At 41.3% G+C, this 18,730-nt stretch overlaps 1 protein-coding gene across 1 annotated transcript in view; it reads left to right on the top strand.

Moving 5' to 3' along the window:
• RanBPM (Ran-binding protein M) overlaps window positions 1-18,730 on the top strand; it is a 149,888-nt gene that overhangs the window by 111,346 nt on the left and 19,812 nt on the right. The window contains exon 11 of the mRNA XM_071666611.1: window positions 7,477-7,588. Within this exon, the coding sequence (XP_071522712.1) occupies window positions 7,477-7,588 (112 nt within the window). The remainder of the gene's footprint in view (window positions 1-7,476; window positions 7,589-18,730) is intronic.

Below are 18,730 nucleotides of genomic sequence, written 5' to 3'. Positions count from 1 at the left end.
GTGATGTCTCCATGGTTGTTTAATTTGTTTATGGATGGGGTTGTTAGGGAGGTGAATGCAAGAGTTTTGGAAAGAGGGGCAAGTATGCAGTCTGTTGTGGATGAGAGAGCTTGGGAAGTGAGTCAGTTGTTGTTTGCTGATGATACAGCGCTGGTGGCTGATTCATGTGAGAAACTGCAGAAGCTGTTGACTGAGTTTGGTAAAGTGTGTGAAAGAAGAAAGTTAAGAGTAAATGTGAATAAGAGCAAGGTTATTAGGTACAGTAGGGTTGAGGGTCAAGTCAATTGGGAGGTAAGTTTGCTGGAGGAAGTAAAGTGTTTTAGATATCTGGGAGTGGATCTGGCATCGGATTGAACCATGGAAGCGGAAGTGAATCATAGGGTGGGGGAGGGGGGTGAAAATTGTGGGAGCCTTGAGGAATGTTTGGAAATCGAGAACATTATCTCGGAAAGCAAAAATGGGTATGTTTGAAGGAATAGTGGTTCCAACAATGTTGTATGGTTGCAAGGCGTGGGTTATGGATAGAGTTGTGCGCAGGAGGGTGGATGTGCTGGAAATGAGATGTTTGAGGACAATATGTGGTGTGAGGTGGTTTGATCGAGTAAGTAATGTAAGGGTAAGAGAGATGTGTGGAAATAAAAAGTGTGTGGTTGAGAGAGCAGAAGAGGGTGTTTTGAAATGGTTTGGTCACATGGAGAGAATGAGTGAGGAAAGATTGACAAAGAGGATACATGTGTCAGAGGTGGAGGGAACGAGAAGTGGGAGACCAAATTGGAGTTGGAAAGATGGAGTGAAAAAGATTTTGAGTGATTGGGGCCTGAACATGCAGGAGGGTGAAAGGCGTGCATGGAATAGAGTGAATTGGAACGATGTGGTATTCCGGGGTCGACGTGCTGTCAATGGAGTGAACCAGGGCATGTGAAGCGTCTTGGGTAAACCATGGAAAGTTCTGTGGGGCCTGGATATGGAAAGGGAGCTGTGGTTTCGGTGCATTATTACATGACAGCTAGAGACTGAGTGTGAACGATTGGGGCCTTTGTTGTCTTTTCCTAGTGCTACCTCGCACACATGAGGGGGAGGGGGTTGTTATTCCATGTGTGGCGAGGTGGCGATGGGAATAAATAAAGGCAGATAGTATGAGTTATGTACATGTGTATATAAGTATATGTCTGTGTGTGTATATATATGTGTACATTGAGACGTATAGGTATGTATATGTGCGTGTGTGGACGTGTATGTATATACATGTGTATGTGGGTGGGTTGGGCCATTCTTTCGTCTGTTTCCTTGCGCTACCACGCTAACGCGGGAGACAGCGACAAAGCAACTGAATATGATAAATAAATATATATATATTTTTTTTTTCATACTATTCGCCATTTCCCGCGATAGCGAGGTAGCGTTAAGAACAGAGGACTGGGCCTTTTTTGGAATATCCTCACCTGGCCCCCTCTGTTCCTTCTTTTGGAAAATTAAAAAAAAAAAAAGAGGGGAGGATTTCCAGCCCCCGCTCCCTCCCCTTTTAGTTGCCTTCCATGACACGCAGGGTATACGTGGGAAGTATTCTTAATCCCCTATCCCCGGGGATAAAATATATATATATATATATATATATATATATATATATATATATATATATATATATATATATATATATATCTATATATATATCTATATATATATATATTGGGGATAGGGGAGAAAGAATACTTCCCACGCAATCCTCACTTGTCGTAGAAGGCGACTAAAGGGGACGGGACCGGGGGCTGGAAACACTCCCCTCCTTGTATTTTAACTTTCTAAAAGGGGAAACAGAAGGAGTCACGCGGGGAGTGCTCATCCTCCTCGAAGGCTCAGATTGGGGGTGTCTAAATGTGTGTGGATGTAACCAAGATGAGAAAAAAGGAGAGGTAGGTAGTATGTTTGAGGAAAGGAACCTGGATGTTTTGGCTCTGAGTGAAATGAAGCTCAAGGGTAAAGGGGAAAAAAGGGGAAGAGTGGTTTGGGAATGTCTTGGGAGTAAAGTCAGGGGTTAGTGAGAGGACAAGAGCAAGGGAAGGAGTAGCACTACTCCTGAAACAGGAGTGGTGGGAGTATGTGATAGAGTGTAAGAAAGTAAACTCTAGATTGATATGGGTAAGATTGAAAGTGGATGGAGAGAGATGGGTGATTATTGGTTTATATGCACGTGGTCATAAGAAGAAAGATCATGAGAGGCAAGTGTTTTGGGAGCAGCTGAGTGAGTGTGTTAGTAGTTTTGATGCACAAGACCGGGTTATAGTGATGGGTGATTTGAATGCAAAGGTGAGCAATGTGGCGGTTGAGGGAATAATTGGTGTACATGGGGTGTTCAGTGTTGTAAATGGAAATGGTGAAGAGCTTGTAGATTTATGTGCTGAAAAAGGACAGATGATTAGGAATACCTGGTTTAAAACGAGAGATATACATAAGTATACATATGTAAGTAGGAGAGATGGCCAGAGAGCATTATTGGATAACGTGTTAATTAATAGGCGCACAAAAGAGAGACTTTTGGATGTTAATGTGCTGAGAGGTGCAACTGGAGGGATGTCTGATCATTATCTTGTGGAGGCAAAGGTGAAGATTTATAGAGGTTTTCAGAAAAGAAGGGAGAATGTTGGGGTGAAAAGAGTGGTGAGAGTAAGTGAGCTTGGGAAGGAGACTTGTGTGAGGAGAGACTGAGTACAGAATGGGAAAAGGTGAGAACAAAGGACATTAAGGGGAGTGGGGGAGGAATGGGATGTATTTAGGGAAGCAGTGATGGCTTGCACAAAAGATGCTTGTGGCATGAGAAGTGTGGGAGGTGGGCAGATTAGAAAGGGTAGTGAGTGTGGCATGAAGAAGTAAGATTATTAGTGAAAGAGAAGAGAGAGGCATTTGGACGATTTTTGCAGGGAAATAATGCAAATGAGTGGGAGATGTATAAAAGAAAGAGGCAGGAGGTCAAGAGAAAGGTGCAGAAGGTGAAAAGGAGGGCAAATGAGAGTTGGGGTGAGAGAGTATCATTAAATTTTAAGGAGAATAAAAAGATGTTTTGGAAGGAGGTGAGTAAAATGTGTAAGACAAGGGAATCAATGGGAACATCAGTGAAGGGGGCTAATGGGGAGGTGATAACAAGTAGTGGTGATGTGAGAAGGAGATGGAGTGAGTATTTTGAAGGTTTGTTGAATGTGCTTGATGATAGAGTGGCAGATATAGGGTGTTTTGGTCGAGGTGGTGTGGAAAGTGAGAGGGTTAGGGAGAATGATTTGTTAAACAGAGAAGAGGTAGTAAAAGCTTTGCGGAAGATGAAAGCCGGCAAGGCAGCGGGTTTGGATGGTGTTGCAGTGGAATTTATTAAAAAAGGGGGTGACTGTATTGTTGACTGGTTTGTAAGATTATTTAATGTACGTATGACTCATGGTGAGGTGCCTGAGGATTGGCGGAATGCTTGCATAGTGCCATTGTACAAAGGCAAAGGAGATAAAAGTGAGTGCTCAAATTACAGAGGTGAGTTTGTAGAGTATACCTGGGAAATTTTATGGGAGGGTATTGATTGAGAGGGTGAAGGCATGTACAGAGCATCAGATTGGGGAAGAGCATTGTGGCTTTAGAAGTGGTAGAGGATGTGTGGATCAGATGTTTGCTTTGAAGAATGTATGTGAGAAATACTTAGAAAAGCAAATGGATTTGTATGTAGCATTTATGGATCTGGAGAAGGCATATGATAGAGTTGATAGAGATGCTCTGTGGAAGGTATTAAGAATATATGGTGTGGGAGGCAAGTTGTTAGAAGCAGTGAAAAGCTTTTATCGAGGATGTGAGGCATATGTACGAGTAGGAAGAGAAGAAAGTGATTGGTTCTCAGTGAATGTTGGTTTGTGGCAGGGGTGTGTGATGTCTCCATGGTTGTTTAATTTGTTTATGGATGGGGTTGTTAGGGAGGTGAGTGCAAGAGTTTTGGAAAGAGGGGCAAGTATGCAGTCTGTTGTGGATGAGAGAGCTTGGGAAATGATTCAGTTGTTGTTTGTTGATGATACAGTGCTGGTGGCTGATTTGGGTGAGAAACTGCAGAAACTGGTGACTGAGTTTGGTAAAGTGTGTGAAAGAAGAAAGCTGAGAGTAAATGTAAATAAGAGCAAGGTTATTAGGTACAGTAGGGTTGAGGGACAAGTCAATTGGGAGGCAAGTTTGAATGGAGAAAAACTGGAGGAAGTGAAATGTTTTAGATATCTGGGAGTGGATTTGGCAGTGGATGGAACCATGGAAGTGGAAGTGAGTCATAGGGTGGTAGATGGTGCGAAAGTTCTGGGAGCATTGAAGAATGTGTGGAAATTGAGAACATTATCTCGGAAACCAAAAATGGGTAAGTTTGAAGGAATAGTGGTTCCATCAATGTTGTATGGTTGCGAGGCGTGGGCTATAGATAGAGTTGTACGGAAGAGGGTGGATGTGCTGGAAATGAGATGTTTAAGGACAATATGTAGTGTGAAGTGGTTTGCTCGAGTAAGTAATGATAGGGTAAGAGAGATGTGTTGTAGTAAAAAGAGTGTGGTTGAGAGAGCAGAAGAGGGTTTTTTCAAATGGTTTGGTCACATGGAGAGAATGAGTGAGGAAAGATTGACAAAGAGGATGTATGTGTCAGAGGTGGAGGGAACGAGAAGTGGGAGACCAAATTGGAGGTGGAAAGATGGAGTGAAAAAGATTTTGAGTGATCGGGGCCTGAACATGCAGGAGGGTGAAAGGTGTGCAAGGAATAGAGTGAATTGGAATGATGTGGTATACCGGGGTCGATGTGCTGTCAATGGATTGAACCAGGGCATGTGAATCATCTAGGGTAAACCATGGAAAGTTGTATGGGGCCTGGATGTGGAAAGTGAGCTGTGGTTTCGGTGCATTGTTACATGACAGCTAGAGACTGAGTGTGAACGAATGTGGCCTTTGTTGTCTTTTCCTAGTGCTACCTCGCACACATGAGGGGGGAGGGGGTTTTTATTTCATGTGTAGTGGGGTGGCGATGGGAATGAATAAAGGCAGACAATATGAATTATGTACATGTGTATATATGTATATGTCTGTGTGTGTATATATATGTATACGTTGAGATGTATAGGTATTAGGTATGTATATTTGCATGTGTGGACGTGTATGTATATACATGTGTATGTGGGTGGGTTGGGCCATTCTTTTGTCTGTTTCCTTGCGCTACCATGCTAATACAGGAGACAGCAACAAAGCCAAAAAAAGCAAAAAAAAAAAAAAAAAAGTATTGGAAAGGATCACAATTTTGTGCGTGATCAAGATATTCTTATGAGTCCTTGGGGAAAATGAAACACAATAAATTCCCAAGTGCAGTTTCGTGTAATAATCACATCATCAGGGGAGACACAAGAGAGAAATATAAGTCAGTTGATATACATCGAAGAGACGAAGCTAGGACAATCACATTTACCAAATGGCGTCCTAGCTTTGTCTGCTTGATATATATCAACTGACTTATATTTCTCTCTTGTGTCTCCCCTGATGATGTGATTATTACACGAAACTGCACTTGGGAATTTATTGTGTTTCATTTTCCCCAAGGACTCATAAGAATATCTTGATCACGCACAAAATTGTGATCCTTTCCAATACTTTTTTTTTTTTTTTTTGCTTTTTTTGGCTTTGTTGCTGTCTCCTGTATTAGCATGGTAGCGCAAGGAAACAGACAAAAGAATGGCCCAACCCACCCACATACACATGTATATACATACACGTCCACACATGCAAATATACATACCTAATACCTATACATCTCAACGTATACATATATATACACACACAGACATATACATATATACACATGTACATAATTCATACTGTCTGCATTTTTCAACATTTTATCAACTGACTTTTATTTCTCTCTTGTGTCTCCCCTGATGATGTGATTATTACACGAAAGTGCACTTGGGAACTTATCGTGTTTCATTTTCCCCATGGACTCATAGGAATATCTTGATCACGTGCAAAATTGTGATTCTTTCCAATATGTTGATATGTATGCATATGTTCATGTATGGGCATTTATGTATATATATGTGTATGTGAAGTCTCACATCCATGCATAAGCTTACATGTGTAATGCAATGAAATCTCGGCTCCCTATAAGCAGCCAGGCCCCACAGACCTTTCCATGGTTTATCCTGGATGTTTCACTTGCCCTAGTTCTGTCCATTAACAGCATGTTGACCCCAGTACACCATACCTTTCTGATTCACTCTTGTTTTGTGCACGCTTTTAAACCTCCTGCATGTTTAGGCCCCAGTTGCTCAAAATCTTATTCACTCCATCCTTCCATTTTCAATTTGGTCCCCTGCTTCTGGTTCCCCCCACTTATTACACATATTCCTTCTTTGTCAGCCTTTCCTCACCCAATCTCTCCATATGTTCAAACCATTTTAACACACCCTCATCTGCCCTCTCAACCACACTTTTTATTTCCACACATCTCTCTTACCCTTTCATTACTTACTTGATGAAACCACCTCACACCACATTTTTCCTCATTTCATTTCCAACATATCCACCCTCCTCTGCACAATCTTATCTATATATTACCCATGCCTCACAATTATATTATATTGTTGGAACTGCTGTTCCATTATGCATACCCATTTTTGCTCTCCTAGTTAACATTGTCTCTTTCCACGCATTCTTTATGTTTGTACATATTTGCTATGGGGCTCTACCTGCAGAAGGTTACACTGCAAGTGAAAAGTCACCTTTTGAGAGACTGTATCATTGGGAACACGGTTTCACCAGAGAAATTTTCGCTCCAAAGGAGTCTAAATTCCCCCACAACTTGAAGTAGCACAGTCTTGGGCTGCAGTTGCATTCTCTTGGGTAACACTAGGACTGTTTTGTAGAAATTGGTACTGGTTATTGTGGAAAAAAAAGATATAACTAAAAACATACATATATGAATCCAGCCTCATCAAAAAATCTCTAAAGGAGTTCATCATTTCCTTGTTGCTGGAAGTAATGTATTGTTTAAGTTAGGGGAGCTCCTGGAAAAGGTGTCAGCAAACTGTTTGCAGGTGGTGACACCATGAATGAGAAGTCAATCTCAACAAGAAAGTATTGTTGTAAGTGGACTTCTTACTACAGAGGTACCTGCGTTATTGCATGTTTGTGAATTGCATCCTTGAAGTTGCAGGAGTTCCATGAAAGCTGTTTTAGGGTTTCAGTATAATAGAAATAATGATAATAGTAATGATGATAATAGTAATGATAATAATGATGATAATAATAATGATAATAAGTATGATAATGATAACTATGTAAAAGAGCCTTTGATAGCTAGATGATATTTATTGGTGATGTAATGCTATGTGTCATACTTATAAGAAGTTATTTAGATTAGATATTATATTATCTTTTAATGATTCACAAAAGGTTTCTTGTAGTCTCATCAATAGTATTCTGGGATGATTGCAGGATGCCTTTAGTCTCCTAGCCTATAATGACCCCTGGAATAGTCCTGTTGGTTGGCAGTTGGATCCAATACAACGAGAACCTGTTTGTCAATCTTTAAATTCTGCAATTTTAGGTAAGTGTTGATGACTATAATGTCATTGGGTTTGCTTGGAGATTTGCTACATGATATTTGTGCACATGTAATTATTTGATAACTTCATGATTTATACATATATTGATTACTGCATGGACAAAGAGTACTTTTTGAGCCCTTTAAATGGTTTAGTTATCAGTCCTTCTTCTCTGTTTTTGTAAGTATAGTGGATTGAAGATACATATAATGGATATGGCAGATGAGATCGTACAGCTATATTCTAGATATGAGATGTACCTTTGCTGAATGTTTAACAACTTTTGAGTTGAATTGGAAAGAAAACCTGGTGTGATAAAGGAAAAATTGTTCTTTCAGGATAGCACTTATCTGACAATCTGACACCCTTTAACCCATTCACTGTTGCAGTTGCAATTCTGCTGCGATGAGCAATTTCTCCAATTTTTAAAACATAAACATACACATATTATCCCACGTATTCCCTGCGTGTCGTAGAAGGCGACTAAAAGGGGAGGGAGCGGGGGGCTGGAAATCCTCCCCTCTCGTTTTTTTTTTTTTTAATTTTCCAAAAGAAGGAACAGAGGGGGGCCAGGTGAGGATATTCCAAAAAAGGCCCAGTCCTCTGTTCTTACCGCTACCTCGCTAACGCGGGAAATGGCAAATAGTTTAAAGAAAAAAAAAAAAAAAAAAAATTGTTGTTTCCGCGTCAGCTAGGTGGTGCCAGGAAAACAGACGAAAAATGGCCCATCCACTTATATACATGTATATATACATAAATGCCCATATACACGCAAATACATACATATACATATCAACATATACATAAGTATACATACACAGACAAATACATACATACATATGTATACATATGCATACTTGCTTGCCTTCATCCATATATATATATTTTCATACATATTTGCCATTTCCCGCATTAGCAAGGTAACGTTAAGAATGGAGGACTGAGCCTTAGATGGAATGTCCTCACTTGGCTCCCTTTTCTGTTCCTTCTTTTGGAAAAGTAAAAATGGAAGGGGAGGATTTCCAGCCCCCGCTTCCTCCCCTTTTAGTCTCCTTCTACGGTACGCAGGGAATACATGGGAAGTATTCTTTCTTCCCAATCCCCAGGGATATATACTTCCCATGTATTCCCCGTGTGTCATAGAAGGTGACCAAAGGGGGCGGGAGTTGGGGGCTGGAACCTCCCTCCTTGTATTCAAATTTCTAAAAAGGGAAACAGAAGAAGGAGTCAAGCGAGGAGTGCTCATCCTCCTTGAAGGTTCAGATTGGGGTGTCTGAATGTGTGTGGATGTAACTAAGGTGAAAAGAAAGGAGAGGTAGGTAGTATGTTTGAGGAAAGAAACCTGAATGTTCTGGTTCTGAGTGAAATGAATCTCAAGGGTAAAGGGGAAGAGTTGTTTGGAAAAGTACATATTTGCCATTTCCCGCGTTAGCAAGGTAACGTTAAGAACGGAGGACTGAGCCTTAGATGGAATGTCCTCACTTGGCCCCCTTCTCTGTTCCCTCTTTTGGAAAAGTAAAAATGGAAGGGGAGGATTTCCAGCCCCTGCTTCCTCCCCTGTAAATCTCCTTCTCCTGTACGCAGGGAATACATGGGAAGTATTCTTTCTTCCCTATCCCCAGGGATGAATACTTCCCATGTATTCCCTGTGTGTCATAGAAGGTGACCAAAGGGGGCGGGAGTGGGGGGCTGGAACCCCCTCCTTGTATTTGAATTTCTAAAAAGGGAAACAGGAGAAGGAGTCAAGCGGGGAGTGCTCATCCTCCTTGAAGGCTCAGATTGGGGTGTCTGAATGTGTGTGGATGTAACCAAGATGAGAAGAAAGGAGAGATAGGTAGTATGTTTGAGGAAAGAAACCTGAATGTTCTGGTTCTGAGTGAAATGAATCTCAAGGGTAAAGAGGAAGAGTGGTTTAGAAAAGTCTTGGGAGTAAAGTCAGAGGTTGGTGAGAGGACAGGAGCTAAGGAAGGAGTATCACTAATCCTGAAACAGCTGTGGGAGTATGTGATAGAGTGTAAAAGAAAGTAAAGTCTTTATTGACGTAGGTAAAACTTAAAGTGGATAGAGAGAGATGGGTGATTATTGGTGCATATGCACCTGATCGTGAGAAGAAAGATCATGAGAGGCAAATGTTTTGGGAGAGCTGAGTGAGTGTGTCAGCAGCTTTGATGCTTGAGACTGGGTGTTAGTGATGGGTGATTTAAATGCGAAGGTGAGTAAAGTGGCACTTGAGGGTATAATTGGTGTATGTGGGGTATTCAGTGTTGTGAATGGAAATGGATTTGTAGATTTATGTGCTGAAAAAAGATTGGTGATTGGGAATACCTGGTTTAAAAAGAGAGATGTACATAAGTATATGTATGTGAGTAGGAAAGATGGTCAAAGGGCATTATTAGATCATGTGTTAATCGATAGGTGTGTAAAAGAGAGACTTTTAGATATTAATGTGCTGAGAGGGGCAGCTGGAGGGATGTCTGATCACTATTGTGGAGGCAAAGGTGAAGATTGAAAAGGTTTTCAAAAAAGAAGAGAAAATGTTGGGAGAAGAGAGTGGTGAGAGTAAGTGAGCTTGGATTGGAGACTTGTGTGCAGAAATACCAGGAGAGATTGAGTGTAGAATGGCAGAAGGTGAGGGCTAATGACCTGAGGGGAGTGGGTGAGGAATGGGATGTATTTAGGGAAGCAGTGATGGCATGTGCAAAAGGTGCCTGTGGCATGAGAAAGGTGGGAGGTGGGCAGATTAGAAAGGGTAGTGTGTTGGGATGAAGAAATAAAGTTTTTAGTGAAAGAGAAAAGAGAGGCATTTGGATAATACTTGCAAGGAAGGAGTGCAAATGACTGTGAGGTGTATATAAGAAAGCGGCTGGCCAAGAGAAAGGTGTGAGGGTTGAAAAAGAGGGGAAATGAGAGTTAGGGTGAGAAAGTATCATTAAACATTAGGGAGAATTAAAAGATGTTTTGGAGGGAGGTAAATAATGTTCATAAGACAAGAGAACAAATGGGAACATCGGTAAAGGGGGCAAATGGGGAAGTAATGACAGGTAGTGATGAAGTGAGAAGTAGATGTAGTGAGTATTTTGGTTTTTGAATGTGTTTGATGATAGAATGGCAGATATAGGGTGTTTTGTTTGGGGTGGTGTGCGAAGTGAGAGGATCAGGGAAAATGATTTTTTTAAGAGAGAAGAGGTAGTGAAAGCTTTGCAGAAGATGAAATCTGACAATGCGGCAGGTTTGGATGGTATTGCAGTATGATTTATTAAGAATTTGGGGAAATCTGACAAGGTGGCGGGTTTGGATGGTATTGCAGTATGATTTATCAAGAAAAGGGGTGACTGTGTTCTTGATTGAATGGTAAGGATATTCGTTGTATGTATGGATTATGGTTAAGTTCCTGAGGATTGGCAAAATGCATGCATAGTGCCATTGTACAAAGGCAAAGGGGATAAAGATGAGTGTTCAGACTACAGAGGCATAAGCTTATTGAGTATTCCTGGGAAATTATATGGGAGGGTATTGATTGAGAAGGTATAGGCATGTACAGAGTATCAGATTGGGGAAGAGCAGTGTTCGTTTCAAAAGTGATAGAGGATGTGTGGATCAGGTGTTTGCTTTGAAGAATGTGCATGACAAATACTTAGTAAAACAGATGGATTTGTATGTAGCATTTATGGATCTGGAGAAGGCATATGAGAGGGTTGATATAGATTTTTTGTGGAAAGTCGTAAGAGTATATGGTGTGGGAGGTAAGTTGCTAGGAGCAGTGAAAGGTTTTTACCAAGGATGTAAGGCATGTGTACGAGTTGGAAGAGAGGAGAGTGATTGGTTCTCAGTGAATGTTGGTGTGCGGCAGGGTTGTGTGATGTCCCAATGGTGGTTTGATTTATTTATGGATGGGGTTGTTAGGGAGGTGAATGCAAGAGTTTTGGAGAGAGGGGCAAGTATGCAGTCCGTTGGGGATGAGAGGGCCTGGGAAGTGAGTCATTTGCTCGCCGATGATACAGCTGTAGTGGTTGATTCGAGTGAGAAACTGCATAAGTTGATGACAGTTTGGAAAAGTGTGTGAAAGAAGAAAGTTGAGAGTAAGTGTGAATAATAGCAAGGTTATTAGGTGTAGTAGGATTGAGGGGTAAGTTATGGCCAGAGAGTGTTATTGGATCACATGTTAATTGATAGTTGTGCGAAAGAGAGACTTTTGGATGTTAATGTGCTGAGAGGTGCAGCTGGAGGGATGTCTTATCATTATCTTGTGGAGGCAAAGGTGAAGATTTGTAGAGGTTTTCAGAAAAGAAGAAAGAATGTTGGGGTGAAAAGAGTGATGAGACTAAGTGAGCTTGGGAAGGAGACTTGTGTGAAGAGGTACCAGGAGAGACTGAGTACAGAATGGAAAGAGGTGAGAACAAAGGAGGTAAGGGGAGTGGGGGAGGAATGGGATGTATTTAGGGAAGCAGTGATTGCTTGCGCAAAAGATGCTTGTGGCATGAGAAGTGTGGGAGGAGGGCAGATTAGAAAGGGTAGTGAGTGGTGGGATGAAGAAGTAAGATTATTAGTGAAAGAGAAGAGAGAGGCATTTGGATGATTTTTGCAGGGAAATAATGCAAATGAGTGGGAGATGTATAAAAGAAAGAGGCAGGAGGTCAAGAGAAAGGTGCAGGAGGTGAAAAAGAGGGCAAATGAGCGTTGGGGTGAGAGAGTATCATTAAATTTTAGGGAGCAGAAAAAGATGTTTTGGAAGGAGGTAAATAAAGTGCGTAAGACAAGTGAGCAAATGGGAACTTCAGTGAAGGGGGCTAATGGGGAGGTGATAACATGAAGTGGTGATGTGAGAATGAGATGGGGTGAGTATTTTGAAGGTTTGTTGAATGTGTTTGATGATAGAGTGGCAGATATAGGGTATTTTGGTTGAGGTGGTGTGCAAAGTGTGAGGGTTAGGGAAAATGATTTGGTAAACAGAGAAGAGGTAGTAAAAGCTTTGCAGAAGATGAAAGCCGGCAAAGGAGCAGGTTTGGATGGTGTTGGAGTAGAATTTATTAAAAGAGGGGGTGACTGTATTGTTGACTGGTTGGTAAGGTTATTTAATGTATGTATGACTCATGGTGAGGTGCGTGAGGATTGGCGAAATGCTTGCATAGTGCCATTGTACAAAGGCAAAGGGGATAAAAGTGAGTGCTCAAATTACAGGAGGATATTGATTGAGAGGGTGAAGGCATGTACAGAGCATCAGATTGGGGAAGAGCAGTGTGGTTTCAGAAGTGGTAGAGGATATGTGGATCAGGTGTATTTGTATGTAGCATTTATGGATGTTGAGAAGGCATATGATAGAGTTGATAGAGATGCTCTGTGGAAGGTATGAAGAATATATGGTGTGGGAGGCAAGTTGTTAGAAGCAATGAAAAGTTTTTATCGAGGATGTAAGGCATGTGTACGTGTAGGAAGAGAGGAAAGTGATTGGTTCTCAGTGAATGTGGGTTTGCGGCAGGGGTGTGTGATGTCTTCATGGTTGTTTAATTTGTTTATGGATGGGATTGTTAGGGAGGCGAATGCAAGAGTTTTGGAAATAGGGGCAAGTATGCAGTCTGTTGTGGATGAAAGAGCTTGGGAAGTGAGTCATTTGTTGTTCGCTGATGACACAGCGCTGGTGGCTGATTCATGTGAGAAACTGCAGAAACTGGTGACTGAGTTTGGTAAAGTGTGTGAAAGAAGAAAGGTGAGAGTAACTGTGAGTAAGAGCAAGGTTATTAGGTACAGTAGGGTTGAGGGACAAGTCAACTGGGAGGTAAGTTTGAATGGAGAAAACCTGGAGGTAGTGAAGTGTTTTAGATACCTGGGAGTGGATTTGGCAGCAGATGGAACCATGGAAGCAGAAGTGAATCATAGGGTGGGGGAGGGGGGGTGACAGTTCTGGGAGCATTGAAGAATGTGTGGAAGTCGAGAACATTATCTCAGAAAGCAAAAATGGGTATGTTTGAGGGAATAGTGGTTCCAACAGTGTTACATGGCTGTGAGGCGTGGGCTATGGATAGAGTTGTGTGGAGGAGGGTGGATGTGCTGGCAATGAGATGTTTGAGAACAATATGTGGTGTGAGGTGGTTTGATCGAGTAAATGATAATAGGGTAAGAGAGATGTGTGGTAATAAAAAGAGTGTGGTTGAGAGAACAGAAGAGGGTGTTTTGAAATGATTTGGTCATATGGAGAGAATGAGTGAGGAAAGATTGACCAAGAAGATATATGTGTCAGAGGTGGAGGGAACAAGGAGAAGTGGGAGACCAACTTGGAGGTGGAAAGATGGAGTGAAAAAGATTTTGAGTGATCGGGGCCTGAACTTGCAGGAGGGTGAAAAGCTTGCAAGGAATAGAGTGAATTGGAACGATGTGGTATACCGGGGTCAATGTGCTGTCAGTGGATTGAACCAGGGCATATGAAGCGTCTGGGGTAAACCATGGAAAGTTCTGTGGGGCCTGGATGTGGAAAGGGAGCTGTGGTTTCGGTGTATTATTACATGACAGCTAGAGACTGAGTGTGAACGAATGTGGCCTTTGTTGTGTTTTCCCAGCGCTACTTCACGCACATGAGAGGGGAGGGGGTTGTTATTTCATGTGTGGCGTGGTGGCGATGGGAATGAATAAAGGCAGACAGTATGAACTATGTATATGTCTGTGTGTATATATATGTATACGTTGAGATGTATAGGTATGTATATTTGCGTGTGTGGACGTGTATGTATATACATGTGTATGTGGGTGGGTTGGGCCATTTTTCGTCTGTTTCCTTGCACTACCTCACTAATGCGGGAGACAGCGACAAAGCAAAATTAATAAGATAAAATATAAGTTTGAATGGAGAAAGATTGGAGGAAGTGAAATGTTTTCTATATCTGGGAGTGGACTTAGCAGTGATTGGGACCATGGAAGTGGAAGTGAGTCACAGGGTGGGGAAGGAGGTAAGGGTTCTGGGAGCGATGAAGAATGTGTGGAAGGAGTGAATGTTATTTTGTAGAGCAAAAAATGGGTATGTTTGAAGGAATAGTAGTTCCAACAATGTTATATGGTTGCGAGGTTGTTTTAGGCTATTTACTGATTAGAGAGAAGTATATACCCACATAAGAGTTAACTCCCTTCTTCTCCTCTGTATCACTGACATGAGGATAGAATGGAAGATGCCATTTCCAAATCCCACAAGTAGAGTGGGCAAATAGGACCTCTGCCATAGTCACTCCTAATGAATTCCACAAATGCTATATCCTACCTTGTTGGCTATAGATAGTGTTGTACAGAGGGCGGATGTGTTGGAAATGAAATTTTAGAGGGCAATATATTGTTAGAGGTGGTTTGATTGAGGGAAGAGAGATGTGTAGAAATAAAAAGAGTGTGGTTGAGAGTGCTAAAGAGGGTGTATTGAAATGGTTTGGATATATGGAGAGAATGAGTGAGGAAAGATTGACAAGAGGTTATGTGTGTCAGAGGTGGAGGGAACAAGAAGTGGGAGACCAAATTGGAGGTGGAAGGATGGAGTGAAAAAGATTTTGAGTGATTAGGGCCTGAACATACAGGAGGGTGTGAGGCATGCAGGGAATAGAGTGAATTGGAACGATGTGGTATACCAGGGTCGACATGCTGTCAGTGGACTGAACCAAGGCATGTGAAATGTCTGGGGTAAACCATGGAAAGGTCTTTAGGTCCTGGATGTGGATGGGGAGCTGTGGTTTTGGTGCATTACACATGACAGCTAGAGACTGAGTGTGAACGAATGTGGCCTTTTTTTTTTGTCTGTTTTCCTGGTGCTACTTTGCTGAAGCAGGGGTTAGTGATGCTTTAAGAAAAAATGATTAAAAAATGTAAGATGTAATAAGTGTGTATCCCAAATGACCTGTTATACATCTATCAGCACTCCCTCACTCACTCACTCGCATCACTGTTAGTGTGTAGATGTTTATGATAATGATTTAGTTCGTGATGCTGTGTTTAGTCATGTGCTTTTTTCAGGCTTTTGTTCATAAATGATTGCTCTGTAGTACTGTATACACTAAATATATGCTATTAGAATATCCTATGAGGAATTAGCTAGTGTGATTACCTATGTATACTGTATGGGGAGGGGTTTTACACTTTGGGGGCCTTGTTTGTCTTGTGAACATTCTTTTGTTTTTACAACTTCTTAAATTTGTTTTTGCTTTCAGCATTACTCACGTTCTCAGTCATTCTGTTTCATTCAGCCACCGCTCTGATACTATAAATGTATTTCTTTACATTCTTTTTCATAAATTAAGAAAGGAGACTGGCAACAGGTGCTGAACTATAAACCATCCTCACTAATGAGTGTAGTGGGTAAGTTTTTGGAGAAAATTATTAGAAATCAAATGAATGACTTTCTAGTGAGGAAAAATTACCTAAGTGAGAGACAGTATGGTTGTAGGGAAAGGAAGACTTGTGTTATAAACCTCTTAGGTTTCTACAAGAGAATGAGCTCAGTCTGAGAAAAAAGGGAAAGTTTGGTGGACTGTTTGTATCTGGACTCCCAGAAAGCATTTGACTCTGTACCACATGGGATGCTGGTGAAGAAGCTGGACCATCAAGCTTGATTAAGGGGAGAAACTCCTTCAATGAATATAAGATTATGTCAGTGAAAGAGAATAGAGGACACATGTTAGAGGAGTCATTTTCAGGTAGGTTGAGGTGACCAGCAGAGTGCCACAGGTTTCCATTCTGGAACATTACTCTTCTTGAGCTGTGTAAATGACTTGCCTGAAGAATTGGAATCTTACGTGAATACGTTTACAGATGATGCCATGGTCATGAGGGAAGTGAATAGTGAGGAGGTCTGCTTCAGCTTACAATGGGACCTAAATAGACCCCAAAGATGATTTGATGCATGGCTGATGTAACTCAACCTGAGCAGATGTAGTCATGATGGGATAAAGTGAAAGAAGGCCTCAATATGATGATTAAGTAGCTGGAAATAAGCTTCAGGATTCTTTGTGAGTCAACATCAACCCAAACCTATCTCCAGAGTCCCTTAAGGGTGCCTATCTAATAGCTTACTGGAATTGGGCATCAGGGTACAGGGAGCTGGTTTAACCTGTCTCTAGGCTTCCCCTACCTCATCCTACACTGTCGGGGAAGGGGGAGCTTGGGTGCTAACAAGCACTTGTGCAAATCAGTCATTTCTTTTTCTCGGATATGACCTCGAAACTCTCCAAGATCTTGACTTATCTGCAATAGAAGTTTATGCTATTTCTGAACCTAACAGAATGATCTTTCCCATTGTTGAAGAAACTTTTACAGTTTGCAGTTTGTTTCAAACTGCAGACTAGAATTCTAGCTTCTCTATAGTGGAGAAACATTACAGTCTGCTGTTGCATTAGACTGCAGTCTAGAATTCCAAAATCTCATTTGCAAAAAAAATTGTAATCTGCAGTTTGTGTCAAAATATTGTAAATCATGATGAGACAAGAATTCTAGCATTTTTAAAGCTTGGATTTTACTCATCTGTAATCCTTTTAGGGATAAAAATTTTCAGGTGCTATAGAGTCCATAATAGAATCAATTTTGACTACTCTGATGTAAGAAGTTTTGTTATGAATGCCTTTTCAGCTCATTTGATAAAATATTTTAGTGTCATGATATTCATACCAGAGTTTAGGTCACTTAAGTTGGACTTTTAAGGAAAAGTTTTCAACCATATTCTCAAAGTTCAAATTCTTGTGTGAAATGGAGTTTTGGAAAGAAGTTGTAGAGCTTTTGGATTCTTCACCTTTTCTGTAAATCTCTTTTCTTGTTCATCCAAAATAGGAAACCTTAGGTTTGGGAATTTTAAATCTACTTTACATGACATCTTTTCACTTGCACCAGTCTAAATGTCTGAGGGATAATGCAAAGTGGTTACTAAGCGAGCCAAGAAAACCGTTGAACCATCATAAGTTAGTCTTTGCAAATTGGTTTTCTTTTAGAGGTTTTGAAATCTGTAAAATGTATTTTTTTTTCTTTTTACAATAAGGGTTATTTTTAAGAAGAGAGGGATACCAGTACAGTTTCATATCCAGTCCAGGGCTTCCAGAATAAAGTAAGGTATTTTAAAGTAGCTTCTAGGCTTGAGTGAGCTTCAGTCAGTTTATGTTTTACAAAGAATCCTTTCAAATACTTTAAAAGGGGGCTGATGTGGTGGCTGATTAGGGTGAGAAACTGCAGAAGTTGGTGACTGAGTTTGGTAAAATGTGTGAAAGAAGAAAGCTGGGATTAAATGTGAATAAGAGCCAGGTTATTAGGTACTGTAGTGTTGAGGGACAAGTCAATTGGGAGGTAAGTTTGAATGGAGAAAAACTGGAGGAAGTGAAGCGTTGTAGATATCTGGGAGTGGATTTAGCAGCGGAACCATGGAAGTGGAAGTGAGTCACAGGGTGGGGGAGGGGGCAAAAGTTCTGGGTGCATTGAAAACTGTGTGGAAGGCAAGAACATTATCTCAGAAACTAAAAATGGGTATGTTTGAAGAAAGAGTGGTTCCAACAATGTTATATGGTTGCAAGTTCGGGCTATAGATAGGGTTGTGCAGAGGAGGGTGGATGTGTTGGAAATGAGATGTTTGAGGACAATATGTGGTGTGAGGTGGTTTGATCGAGTAAGTAATGAAAAGGTAAGAGAGATGTGCGATAATAAAAAGAGTGTGGTTGAGAGAGCAGAAGAGGGTGTTTTGAAATGGTTTGGTCACATGGAGAGAATGAGTGAGGAAAGATTGACCAAGAGGATATATGTGTCAGAGGTGGAGGGAACGAGGAGAAGTGGGAGAGCAGATTGGAGGTGGAAAGATGTAGTGAAAAAGATTTTGAGTGATCGGGGCCTGAACATGCAGGAGGGTGAAAGGCGTGCAAGGAATAGAGTGAATTGGAACAATGTGGTATACCAGGGTCAATGTGCTGTCAATGGATTGAACCAGGGCATGTGAAGCATCTAGGGTAAACCATGGAAAGTTCTGTGGACCCTGGATGTGGAAAGGGAGCTGTGGTTTCTGTGCATTATACATGACAGCTAGAGACTGAGTGTGAACGAATGTGGCCTTTGTTGTGTTTTCCTAGCGGTACCTCGCGCACATGCAGGGGGAGGGGGTTGTCATTTCATGTATGGCAGGGTGGCAATGGGAATGAATAAGGGCAGAC

The sequence above is a fragment of the Panulirus ornatus genome, chromosome 11 (assembly GCF_036320965.1).
Source record: "Panulirus ornatus isolate Po-2019 chromosome 11, ASM3632096v1, whole genome shotgun sequence".
NCBI lineage: Eukaryota > Metazoa > Arthropoda > Malacostraca > Decapoda > Palinuridae > Panulirus > Panulirus ornatus.
This window is presented reverse-complemented; position numbering and strand designations above follow the sequence as displayed.